This window comes from Mus musculus, chromosome 14, assembly GCF_000001635.26.
Source record: "Mus musculus strain C57BL/6J chromosome 14, GRCm38.p6 C57BL/6J".
Taxonomy (NCBI): Eukaryota; Metazoa; Chordata; class Mammalia; order Rodentia; family Muridae; genus Mus; species Mus musculus.
Genome location: NC_000080.6, coordinates 51,842,519 through 51,855,955, shown reverse-complemented (window position 1 = coordinate 51,855,955; position 13,437 = coordinate 51,842,519). Strand labels below are relative to the sequence as shown.

The window sequence follows — 13,437 nt, the reverse complement described above, 5'->3', positions numbered from 1 at the left end:
TTTGATACCCACATACATGACCACCACATACATGTCTTCCACATACGTGCTATGGTATGTGTGCCCCCACCAACACAATAAATGTAAAGCATTAAAATAAAACATCAAACAATAAACAAACCTCCACCCCCCTCAAATGCCATCACCCCCTGTCTAGAATCAGATCATCGCCTGTAACATAATCTTCTCAGGGAGATGATAGTGTGGGAGAGCATAAGCCATGCTAGCTATACAGAGAAAAGTGCCAACACCTATCTCAGAGACAAGAACGGTCTCATGGATAAACATGAGAAGGAATGTCTCTGTCTCCATTTCCTATGGAATCTGTTAGCTAAAGGAGAGAGGAAGACACAGCATTAGGATGCTGAGCCTCTGTCTTCTCAGACGGATGGGCCACCCCAGAAAGGATAGTTTGAAGATCCACTTCCTGCTTCTTGTCTGTGTAAAGTAGTGGTGTTCATCACGGAAATTTTTTCCATTTGTGTAACCGCGATTTGTTCTCCTTCATTCCTCCGCCTCTCTGACCTGTCTTGCACTTCCTCACCCTGTGTGGCTGGTTCTCTGGTTTCACACAGTCCCAGCTTCCGCTTTCCTATTCCATGTATTCTACTCCCCTATTTTACACTTTCCGTAAGATTTCATCTTTGCTTTTCATCTAAATCCATGCATATTCATACATATAAGTATACACACACACACACACACACACACACACACACACACACACACACACACACACACACACCACTTTTAAAAATCCATTGAGGTGGAGAGATATCTCAGCAGTTAAGAACACTGACCGCTCTTGCAGAGGACCTGCGTTTGATTCCTAGTTCCCAAGTAGCTAACAATCATCTGTAACCCCAGGGTAGGCTCTCTCATTATTCATCTCTTTCCTGTGCAGATTCCAGTTCCCTTATCTTGGAGTCTGTCCTTCTGGTTTGTGTTGAATGTTCTCACAATTGATCTCTAAGGACAGCTATGCAGGGAGAGGGCAAGGGATAGCCTCACTGAGAGATCTCAGCTCCCTGACTTCCTCTGCCAGCCACTTCTTTCCCACAGAGAAACTTCAGGTAAGATGCTGTGTGGGAACTTTCAGGAAAGATGTCCATCTCTTCTCAGATTCATTTGTTTCCAGGCACTGGGTAGATGCCTCAATTGGTATGAGGCCCTGCCTCAACACACACACACACACACACACACACACACACACACACACACACACACACACAAACACACTCTTCTCTGTGTATGTCTCTCCCTGTTCCTTTCTCCCCAACCCTGTCAGACACAGAGATACCAGAGATCTAGATTTGTATGCAAATGTGTTTATTAATTAGAAAAGATCTATTCAGCTGAGTTAAAGGGAGTCAGGGACAGGTTTCATGAGGACAGGTGCTGATATGCAGCGCAGACAGAGGAATTGGTTCTTCACTACTATGATCTTGGCAGTAGCAGATGATCGAAGGTACAAAGTGCTGGCACTGGAGCTAAAATGTCCCATCCAAGTGAACTGGAACCACTGGATAGATGGGACAATCCCATGCAACTCTGGGCTCACAGGCAACTGTGTAGTACTCCACTGATCCCTTTGTTTGGTATCTGCATTGGGTATAATTTCTTCTCGGAGTTGTGAGGTTACAGACAGTTATAGGTACCCGAGACGAACTATTATGACAGTTTTGACTTATTTTGTCGCTGCACAAGCCACTTGGATTGCTACACACACCAACAACATTAATAAAACTTGTATGAAGAAAAGTATTTAAGCCCTTACATCTTGGTCTATGCATGTTAATAGCCTGCATTTCAACATTACATTGGAGGTTGGCTTTATAAGTGATATGCTGGGTAGCAAACCACTGGGATGCGGTTGGTTTCTGGCATGAGGCAAGCATTAGGACAAGTCCCAGCATCAGCAGGAGACAAAGTTGGGACTCAAGCAGCTTCGGACCCATGTTTCCTGTGAGGACAGAAGAGAAGTGACTACTCCCACGCTACCTCAGTTTTCCCTATGTCTTCCTGAAGGCCCTCTGCTGTCACTGTGGGTCCACAGTGACACTTTTCCTGGACTCTGCCCCATCACCCGCCTCTCCTGTCCCAGGCCTAGATAGTCAGTGTCTTACCCAGTCTGTGTTGTGGCTCCCGTGGAACTGAGCACTGGTTGTCCTGGAAATCAGGGATAATGGGTGAGCTCTACTTGGGCCCATAGATATACAGCAGGCTCTGTGGGTGGAGCTGGTGGCTCAGAGTCTTCAACATGCAGAACCCACAGATTGGTACATTGCCTGCTTGTGTAACCAGCCTTCTGTTTCTTCACTTGGCCAAGCCATGGTGCTGCTGGCTCCATTGTAAAGAAGAAATTCCAAGCCCTCTTGTGCAGGTCAGTTTGAAGTCTAAATTTGAACACTACATAGAAATCTCTGTATTGCCTGTTGACTGTTTTCAGTAAGGGACAGACAAGTTTCCTATTAGCCTGACTACACACTTTTAGAAAGTCTTGGGAAGCCTGAATCATAAGAGATATTTACCTTTCTGTCTTGCATCTTAAAATTATATGATGTTGAGGTCTGCAGAGATAGCTCGGTTGTTAAGAGTACTTGATGCTCTCCAGAGGACCCAAGGTTGGTTTCAGCACCTGTGCTGGATGGCTTACAATTGCTTTTAACTCCATCCCAGGACATCTCATGTCTTCTAATAGCATCTTTTGGCATGTTCATACACATGTGCACAGACACACACAGAGACACACAAGTAAAAATAGGTCTTAGAGTTCAGTGAGATGACAGTGGTTAAGAGAACTTCCTCTCTTCCAGATTCCTCCCCTTCCAGAGGACCCCAGTTTGTCACCCAGAGGCCACAGCTTGTGATAACTCTTGGTCCATGGGAATTGGACACCTGTTTGGCTTTTGTTAGTACCTGCACATGCATGGCACATGTGGATGCAGACACATGTGAAAACTAAAAGATAAACTTTAAATATTGCATATAGAAACAATAACAAAACACTGTAGTCACGGCATAGTTCATAGTATTTTTCTGATTGTTTCCTGTATAAGATTCCTTTCTACATTTCCATCTACCCTCATTTGTTCCAGAGCTACTACTGATGGTCTAGTTTTACACCATGGACCCTCAGAAGAATACCTCTTTATCTAAGATGCCGGAGTTACTATAAGCCAATGTTTAAAAAGATGCAATAACCCCAACAGAATTTTTGTTTCTGTTTTTCTTTGTGCTGGGGTTTGAACCTGGGGCCTTTTACAATCTAGAGATATGAACTGCCACTGAGGTACATCCCTAGCATCACATAGAGAGAGAGTTTTGGCTTCCATAGTTTAAATGCCTAAGTTTTTTTGTTATGCAAACCTCCCTTGCATTCCCATCCACTGACACATCTCCAGACCTGCTCCCAGTTCTGTTGTGAAGTACATCATGAGTTATATCCTAGTAGTAAGCCCTTGGGTTTTTCTTTCCAAATTTGATGAATATCATAAGGTATGGTCTCAAGAAATACTTCTGCACTTGACCTATAAGCTACAGTGAATATTTTGCTGTCCCAACTGATAGATTTTTTTTTTGAGACAGGGTTTCTCTGTATAGCCCTGGCTGTCCTGGAACTAACTTTGTAGACCAGGCTGGCCTCGAACTCAGAAATCCGACTGCCTCTGCCTCCTGTGTGCTGGGATTAAAGGCGTGGGCCACCACTCCCGGCTGATAGATGTTTTTTGTTCAGATTCAATTGGTGAGACATTGTGTCCAAAACTTGGAATTTCTTCAAACCTGGGATCCTCTTACAATGACTACTGTTGACCTACCTACTGACTGACAGATGCCCATTGTCAGAGTAGTATTTGACACAGCTCTGCCAAGTGCTCTGGCTGTCTATGGAAATGACAGTGGACAACATTTATAAAATTGTCACAGGAACCCGTTTTTTTAGGGACTGATCTTTTGCGGGGTGCTAAGGAGTGTGGAGTGTGAGTAAGCCTGGGTTTGGTTTGAACTTGCTTAGAAACCCAGATTGGATTCAAATTTTTCTGTCCTGCCTCAGGCTGGAAGTTCTAGGGTCCCTGGCTTGCACTTCCAGACCCAGCTTATGAGCCAGGTTGTAAGCAGCCTGTGCTGCTGTGAGTGGATGCTCAGCTTTAGGAAGTAAGACTCAGCAGGAAGAAGCTAGGATGCAGTGGGCTTGCCCTTGAAGGATGTTGTGGGACACAGTGCCCTTTCCTGTCCTCCCTTCTTCTCCCATGACCTTGAGCAGCATTGCTTTAGCACATGTCTCCCATCGTGGACGTTTCTCTACCACAGACCCCAAACAAGAAAGCCAACTGACCGGATGTTATGCCCGACACTAAAATTAAATGAATGTCTGTTTCCCTTCATAGTTGTTCCCGCACACACATGCACACATATGCACGTGCACCCACATTTATTCAGTGACTCAAAGCACTAGAGAGATTCTGAGATGGAAGGAATCTATACCGTCTTTTATTACAGATCCTTCATTCCACAAAAGAAGACCAGAATCTGGGGTGAGGTTCCAGGCTGACACAGAATGGGACAGGTGACTCTCCGATCTGAGGGCTATACAGCACTCTGACAACTTCAGAGTTGAGGTGGAGATCTCCTGAAGAGTGTGCAGTCTCAGAAAGAGAAGAAGAGGCTGAAGCTGGGCTCCTGCAGGAGGCTAAGAAAGGTTGGGCTATGAGTTAGCCCAGAATGAGGTCTGTAAGAGCTCCTTGTGGTCAGCAGAGGGCAGGAGCGGGCCTGTAGTCCTGTGCTAGTGCACGGCTTGGGAAAGGAGGACTGGCATAGAGATGGCCTCATTTTCTTCTGTAACACAGAAAACACAGGTGTGGATGTTCTTCCCACTGGAATCTTCTCAACTAGAGTCTCTTTACTAGACTAAGAATTTTGTAACTCTCAATGGCCTGCCCAGCTTCCTCAGCCTGTTGATAAGGTAACTGGTTGGTAATGGTGAGTACGTGTGTGGGTGCTGCTTCACTCTGAAATGAGAGATCATCCAAGTGGGGTTGTGCTTTAATGTTCAGCAGCCTTCCTCTTTGATGACACTGCCCTGGGATATGGTTGCTTGGAACACACTAGAGGTGAAAGCAATTAGGATAAGCCCTGGGGACAGTCATTTAGAGACTGCATGTTGGTCTCTAGGACACCCCTAGCTCTTGCTACCTTCCCTAACCTACAAGGCCTTTATTCTCAGTTTTATCAATAAAACACCCTCTTCAGTTTCATGGTGTTCAGTATCAAAGGGTCAGCAGCTCTGGTCCTGCTCAGTGTATGGCATTTATCCAGGACGAGGCTGTAGGTCCCACCAATTCTCCATCTTCTCACTGATTTGCCTTCAGCCAGATCGCTCTCTTTGAACCAGTAGTCTTGGCATTGCCTCCTCAGTGCTGGGTTACTGAATAAACTACCTCTCATCTCCTCAGGGGCTGAGGACTGTTTTTGTTTTGTTTTATTTCTTTGTTTGTTTTCTGAGAAACAGGACTCACTATTTAGTCCTGGGTGGCTTGATATCTGCTGTGTAGATCAGGCTGACCTCGGACTCAGACAGAGCCACTGCACTCTGTCTATCAAGTGCTGGGGTAAAAGCTTGTGCCATCGTGTCTGATGTCACTGAAGAAAGCATCTACTTCAGATTCTGTTGGGTACAACATCTAGGAAATTTAGATCCACATTATCCAAATTTTCTGATTTTTCAGAAGGCAGAAATAAAGATTATTTTTAGGTTGAAAACTGTAAATATTTATTTATTTATTTAATATATATAAGTACACTGTACTGGCTTCAGACAGACCAGAAGTGGGCATCAGTGGTTGCTGGAAACCAAACTCAGGACTCTGGAAGAGCAGTCAGTGCTCTTAGCCAATGAGCCATTTCTCCTGAAAACATTAAATCTTTATATTTGCAGTTAATTTCAAAACTTAAAAGGCACAGTGTAGTTCAATCAGAACAGAGATAAGGGCATCAGGTCTCTGCTCCTCCTTAGTGACCTTATGCTTTGCTTTGTAGTTCATGGCCGCATCGTCCCCCTTTACTGTGACTGTGAACTTGCAAGAAGAACAGTATAGAGCTAGGCACACACACAAGTCCGCTAGTGGAAATTAGGTAAACTTATCACAACATTGCTATGGACAACACGTTTGAAGAAGCTGTCTGTTCCAGCAAACAGGACTTGATAGCCAGCTTTTTGTGTTAAATGAAAAGCAGCTAGTTCACTCAGGGTGCAGGAGGGACAAACAGGCTTAGCATACCAGCACTGGTTGCCTGTTCAGGCCTGTCCCATTCATCTTCCATTTTATCTCTCCTGTCAGCTCTTCTCCTTGGAGTTGTGGTTCTTTGAGGTTTCTTGTTTACTCAGTATATCATTCAGGCCAACCTGATTCTTCTGACTTTTTCCTCCCAAAGTGTTGGAATCATGGCAGGAGCAGTTGACCCAAATGGACTTTGCATTGGTGTACTTGAGCTCTCTTGCTGATTTGCAGTGGTATGGAGTGTTAAGAGATGGTGAGATGGCTCAGTGTGGAAAACACTGAGAAGAGGAGTTGGATAAGGAAAGAGATCTCAGTGGAGTAAGAGCAGCCTATGCCTGAAGCATTATATACTTGCATGAGCAGTCCTTAAATACCTTTCTGTAATCATGAGTGTTCATGTGATAATAACAAAGCCATACAACATGGGTTCTAGTTTAAAGCTCATTATAAAATCATCCCCTCTTTTGCCTTGAAACTCCCTCCTCCTTCAAAAAAAAAATCCATTGTCATTCTGATGTCCCCAGAACATCTCATATAAAAGGCACTAAGCAATGAGGGTGTTGTTATGGGTTAACAAGCCGCTTATCAGAACTCAGATGGTGAAAGCAGAATCTGTTACTTCGCCACCCCTCTATCTCTTCTGCCTTGGTCTGTGGTTTTCAGGCAGAAGTCCCACAGGCATTGGTAAGGTGCTGGTTTTGTGGCAATCTTTCTGGAATCAGCCCACTGACACCAATGAGACCAGAAGAGTGGTGGTGTCACCCATGGAGTGAAGCCTGCATAACTCCTGGAAGGTCTCCCAGCATGGGGCTGGTTTGTATTCTCATTTTATACTCTAGGACCACAAGGTGGGGCAGGTAGGCAAGCAAGAGTTTGCAGAAGCATCCCTGGCAGTCAGCAGGTTCAGGTGAAGTCACACTTGACAAACAGGCAGTGCAGATAGTATAAGTAAATCAAGTAAATTACTACATAAACCAATAAGTCAGTATCTAATAATTGGTCTTTTCTAGCATATTCTACTCCAGTGGCAGCAGAGCCAAACCCTACTGTCTCAAGAATGAGAGAAGTGGGAAAGGTCTCCATCTTTATTCCTCTACAATATCAAGACAATGTTTCTGAGTGTCAAGGTTCTCCCAGTGATATAACAGTGGATCCCAGGAGCAAGTGGCTGTTGCTGGTTATTACATCATGTGTGGATCAGGAAACCTGGTGGTCCCTCAACTCCTCTGTGGTAGCTGTGTGTTAGTTCTTCCCTCTCCAATTGTGTATCTGTATAAAGCAGACTTTATATAATTCAACAGCACAAGGATGTAGAACAGTATAGGCGAAAATCAGATTTGGAATCAAAATGTCATCCTCTAGAGTTTGAAAATATAATCCAGCATCGAATTCTGTTTTTTATCTTTTTGTTTTGAAAAATATGTTTTTACTAGCCAGATCTAATGACATATGTCTTCAATTGAAGAACTTGGGAGGTTGAGGCAGGGGGATTAGGAGTTCAAAGTCATCTTTGTCTATAGAAAGAATATGATTCAGTCTAAGCTACATGAGACCCTGTTTCATAAGATCCTCAACCTAAACGAATCTCTCTAATTCCTCAACCAAATGAAAGCAATACAATAAAACAGGATTATTTCTTGAGAGTATGATACTTATAAAAACATATACTATAGTAAAGGGTGTATAACTTGCTATACATCATTTGTAAGAAATACTATAGTTTTAATTTTTAAGAAGATGAATATGAACAGATACAGTAAACATAAACAAAAATTTCTTGTGAGCCTTGGCAATTTTTTTTGAGAGACGATTTCCCCGTGTTGCTTTAACAGTCCTGAAAATCACCAGGCTGGCCTTAAACTCAGAGATTCTCCTGTTCCTGCCTCCCAAATGCTGGTAGTAAAAGCATGTACCATGATAGATCAATAGTCACTGTGGGGTAAGAAATGGGTTCCGGAGTCTGGCCCAGGGCGGGCCACTAGAATAAGTGGATTAGAAGAGTTTGAATCTGCACACCCCATGGCACTGCTGGGCAGGTGTCAGGCTGTGTGAAGCTGCAGGACCCCACTCTGGGGATGGGAAAGGCGCAGTCTGAGGTTCCCCTGGACTTACTGGAGTTGGGCTCAGACTTTCTGGCACCTCAGACACTGCTGGGTACCATGGAAGAGAAGGTTCTGGGGTCCCTGGTATACACAGAGACCAGGGATGTCAGGTTCTCAGTCCTGGACATTAAAGATGCTGCTGGATGTGCGGGAAGAGCTGAGAACTGAGTGGGGACAGGAGGGACCCTCGGGTGGACTCTGGCCAGAGGCTGAAGGGAAAAGGCCTGGAAGAGGGAGCTCTGGCTAGGTTCCCTAAGGGTGAAGAGTATCTGGGTAGCTCAGGTGGCTTGCTTGGCGGGCGGGTTGGTGGTGGTGGAAGTGGCTGGGTATGCAGAGAGGTCTCCCTGAGGGAGGTTAGGTGCAAGTGGCTCTTTAGAGGAAGACCTGCTCCATTGCTCCAGCAATGAGGGTCCTAATGAGAAGAGGCAGTCCGTGGTTTCAAGGCATTTATTTTAGAAAGACAGAGAGAGAGGGAGAGAGCAGGGAAATATAGGAGCTCCATGGCCAAGTGGAGAGAAGGGGGAAAGAGGATGGGAGAGAAGGGGTAAGCCAGAAACAAGCATAAGAGTGACAAGAGAATAAGGGGGTAAGAGGGTAAGAGACGGAGGAGGGGCCAAACAACCCCCTTTAGAGTGGGCCCAGTCTACCTGGGTGTTGCTAGGTAACCATGGAAAGGAGCATACCTGTGCGGGTGGAATCCAGACAGAATACCGGGAGATTGGGGCATTGTCTACCTGACTGATGGCCTCACAGCTCCCTGCAGGGGAACTGTGGGAGGCTCTGGCTGCTATAGGAGCCAGGAGCCCAGGAGGTGTGCTGAACACGTGCTCACCCATGCAGGCAGAAGTTACCACCTACCAGGTCACCAGGATTCAAGACCTGTACTGGACCTGGGACCAGCCTGTCTGTGCACAGCTCACTGTCCTACAAGTCATGGCATGTTTTGGAGTGTAAAATGACACCATGACTCCAATGTGTGTGTTGGTGTCTGGGAATCATCACACAAGCCATTCAGACACTGGTGGATCTCATCAAACAGGAATGGTTTATTGAACACCACACCCCAAGGCTGATAGATCAGGGACTCAGGTCAGAATCGGGAGCAGACTGTGACATTGTGTCAAGATCCTGTAGGGCTTTTTAAGCCTGAGATTACAAATATCTGTTCCAAGATTTTCACCAATCAGGATTTAGGGATGGGGGTTTCCTTAGGAACATGCCTTTATTGTACACTCGTCCTGTTCCCATTGGTTGGAGTATTCAACTGTGGCAAAGGACTTGCCTTGTCTAACATTCATGTCTTAACTTGTCAACTAGGATGGAATTTGACTAACCTTCATGTCTTAACTTGCCAACCAGGATGACAGTTACCCATATACACGCCTCTTAGTACCAAGTAGGATGTCAAGTCCTACCGAGGTCCTGGGAACTTAAACTTTACTTGACCCTTACTAAAAAATGAAATCTTAATATAAACAGATGCAGGTGTCTCTCTTATGTTGGGTTCCATCCTAGGGGCAACTTATAAAAGCAGATGCCATAAGTCTTTATACACAGGTGCAGGAAGTGCTGCTGAGTGGTTGGTTTGGGTTTAAGCTTATTGTAGGCACCTATACAAAGCATTTCTATTGACTTTTATCATGATTTCCAAGGGCACAGAACATTAAAGAATATTAAATCAACTTGGCATGAGAAAGTTTCCTAGTAACAGCAGAAAGAACACATGAGAAAATTTCCTTATAATATTAGTAACAGCACAAAATGACAGGCTAGCCAGGAAACAGTTACCTAGGCCTTAACATTTCTACTTAGGCCTTAACATTCCATCTTGGCCTTGCTATTTTACCTAAGTCTTAACAATGTGAATCCTGCTACTAAGGAATATGGAGATAAGGGTGAGGGTGGAATGAGGTGGTGGATCAACCAGCAAAGGCCCTTGCTATATATATGTCTGGGATGGACTCCTATCCCAGTGGGGAGTGGAAGCTTGAATGTATGCTTTTGTTTCCTTGTGGTAGCTTCAAGTAAGTGTTAGTGTTTGTACACACCTTCACTGGCTGGGTAGAAACTTTATCCACTGGGGCTGAAAAGTCTACAGAGGAGTCAAATATGTTTCCCTAAGGGACACTATCCCAAGGTTTGGTCTCTCCTGGTCATTAAAGATTCACAGATGAACCTTCTTTCACACCACAGTGACTTAATATATCTCTACAACACTAGGGATAAAATATTATCCACATTCTGATTGGAAGCTCCAAACCTCAGGCGGTATTGAAAGGATTAACCAAGCTCTTAAGTAGAGTCTAGCAAAACGTTGCCAAGAAACCTCTGATAAATGGCTCAATCTGTTCTCGTTGCCTCCAGGAATGTTAGAGTAGCTCCACAAACTGACACCAAGTGTAGCCCTTGGTTGCTGTATGGCTTTTCCTCACATGAGTTCTGGGTTAGACTCTGATGCAAATCAGGTGATTCAGGATAATACACTATGAACTTGGGGCAAGTCCAATAACTCTACATGAGTATGGGAACAAAGTTGTACACATCTACTGTAAAAGGAGCTGGATTCTCCTGGTAAGATCCACAGAACAGTTGGATCCTCTGTGAAAGGGACCTTACCAGGTGACCCTGAGAACCCCAATGACTGTCACACTGCTTGATATTCATAGCTGGGGCTATATTTTTAAGTTAAAGCCAGTGATCTCAAGGCAGACACCCTTCCTGAGGACACAGGAGGGTACACCCCCACCTGTGATCCAAAGGAAGGCTCTCAAACTTCTCTTACTGGACCAGACAGTTGGCTCAGCAAATAAAGGCACCGCTGATGACCCGAGTTTGAGCTGCAGAGCCCATATGGCGGAGGGTGGGAACCAGCTTCTAAAAGTTGTCCTTTGACCTCCACATACATGACCTCCACAATATGCTGTGGTATGTATGCACCCTCTAACACAGTAATTGTAAACCACTAAAACAACCAAAAAAAAAAAGAGGAAACAAAAAGCATGGATAATAAACAAACAAACCCACAACCTCCCTGAAACCCCATGAGCTACCGTCCAGATTCAGATCATTACCTGTAACATCTGCTTCTCAGAGAGATTACAGTATGGGAGAGCCTAAGCCACCCTAGCTACACATAGAGAAGAGACCATGAGGAGAAAAGTGCCAAAACATGTCTCAGAAATAAGAATGGTCACATGGATAAACATGAGAAGGAATGTCCCTGTCTCCGTTTCCTATGGAATCTGCTAGCTAAAGGTGAGAGGAAGCCACAGCATCAGGATGCTAAGCCACTATCTTCTCAGATGGATGGATCATGTCAGAAAGTACAGTTTAATGAGCCATTTTCTAGTTATTGTCTATGTAATGGTTAGATACAAAATAATGGTGTTTATCATGGACATTTCACTCACTTGTGTAATCATAATTTGTTCTTAATTCCTCTGTCTCTCTGACCTTCCTTGTACTTCCTCACCCTGGGCAGTTTGGCTCTTTTGTTTCAGACAGTTCCAACTTCTGCTTTCCTATTCCATGTGCTCTTCTACTGTATTTTACACCTTCCTTAAGATTTCTTCTTCACTTCTCATCTAATTTAATGTCTGTTTACACACACACACACACACACACACACACACACACACACACACACACCATTAAAAAAATAGAGGTAGAGAGAGAGATCAGCAGTTAAGAACACTGACTGCTCTTGCAGAGGACCTGGGTTTCATTCCTAGTTCCCATGTAGCTAACAATCATCTGTAACCCCAGTTCCAGGAATTCAACTCCCTCTTCTGCCCTCTGTTGATATCAGGCACATATATGGTATACAGACATTCACATAGTAAAAACATTCATATTCATAAAATAAAAACAATAAATTAAAAAAAAATCAAAGTTCTGTAAATGAGAGAAAACGTGGCATTTGGCTTTCTGCTTCTGGCTTATTTCAGTTAACATGATGATTTTCAATTTTACCCACTTTCCTGCAAATGTCAATGTTGGGGGTTTGGTTCTAATGCTTTGATTTAATCAGGAATCTGTGTGTCCAAGTGCTAAATGTTTTTGTTCTCAATTGGTGTTTGATAGATCAATAAAGAGCCAACATCCAGTGGCCGGGCATAGAGAGGCAGGAATTCTAGGTTTCTGGGAGAGGGGACAGATGGGAGAGGAGACAGAAAAGAGAGGAAGAGATGTAGAATCCTCATGATTCCCTGGAAGATGGATCAGATTTAGAGTTGCAGGAGAGAGAGCCAATTAGCTCTGTAGGATTTCAGGTGAGTGGCCACTGGCCAATTCCCCAATTGGACCTGGGGTAGCAGGCAGAGGATTAGAAATGACCCATCATTGAGCTAGTCAAGGCATATTAAAATTAGGCTAAGTTGTGTATGTGTCTTTTGTTTGTGGATCCAAAGAATTCCTTGGGTGTGTGTCTGGAAGCTCTGGACCCTCCAGGAGCACAAAGCATTTAGATAAACTCAGAGCTATACGTCAACATTTCATTTTCCTTTATGGTTGCATAAAGTTCTGCTGTGCGTGTTTTGATTCACTGTTCTTATCTAGTTTTTGTTGATAGACATCAGGCTGAACCCACTTCCTGGCTCTCCTGCATAGATCAGCAGTATGTATAGCTGAGCAAGTATCTCTGTAGTGTGTCTTCAGGGCATAGATAGGTGCATGCTGGAGCTGGGGAATAGAGTAGTCCTGTCTTTACTGCTTTCTATTTTCTACAGTGGTTCTACAAGTTGGCATTGCCATTAGTGTTGAATACAATTTCCCCCTTTCCCTTCACCATTATCCTCAAATCCTTGACAGCATTAGTTTTTGTCACTTGTTTTCTTCACGGTAGGTTGGGGAAATGTAATTAAAACAACACTCAGGATCTCTGAGTTGGATCACACCCCAACTACTGAGTGAGGGCCAGGACAGCCAGGACTACATAGAGACAAAACAAAATAAAACAAAATGAAGCAAAACAACAAACAAACAAAATAGCCCCTCACACCCAATAGCTTAAGATTCCATCTCACTTAGGTCACTGTGGCTAGTATCAAAAAAGAACT

At 44.1% G+C, this 13,437-nt stretch overlaps 1 protein-coding gene across 1 annotated transcript; it reads right to left on the bottom strand.

The window, feature by feature from the left end:
* Positions 1–1,312: 1,312 nt before the first annotated feature.
* Positions 1,313–2,188, bottom strand: Ear6 (eosinophil-associated, ribonuclease A family, member 6). The gene is made up of 2 exons (NM_053111.2): positions 2,127–2,188; positions 1,313–1,963 (listed from the first exon to the last, which is right to left on the bottom strand). The coding sequence occupies exon 2, from the start codon at positions 1,956–1,958 to the stop codon at positions 1,491–1,493; it is 468 nt and encodes a 155-aa protein (NP_444341.1). The 5' UTR covers positions 1,959–1,963; positions 2,127–2,188; the 3' UTR covers positions 1,313–1,490.
* Positions 2,189–13,437: the final 11,249 nt, after the last annotated feature.

Bases quoted from the DNA above. Each gene is read 5' to 3' on its own strand.
- Ear6 (NM_053111.2), bottom strand. From the start codon at position 1,958: ATGGGTCCGAAGCTGCTTGAGTCCCAACTTTGTCTCCTGCTGATGCTG.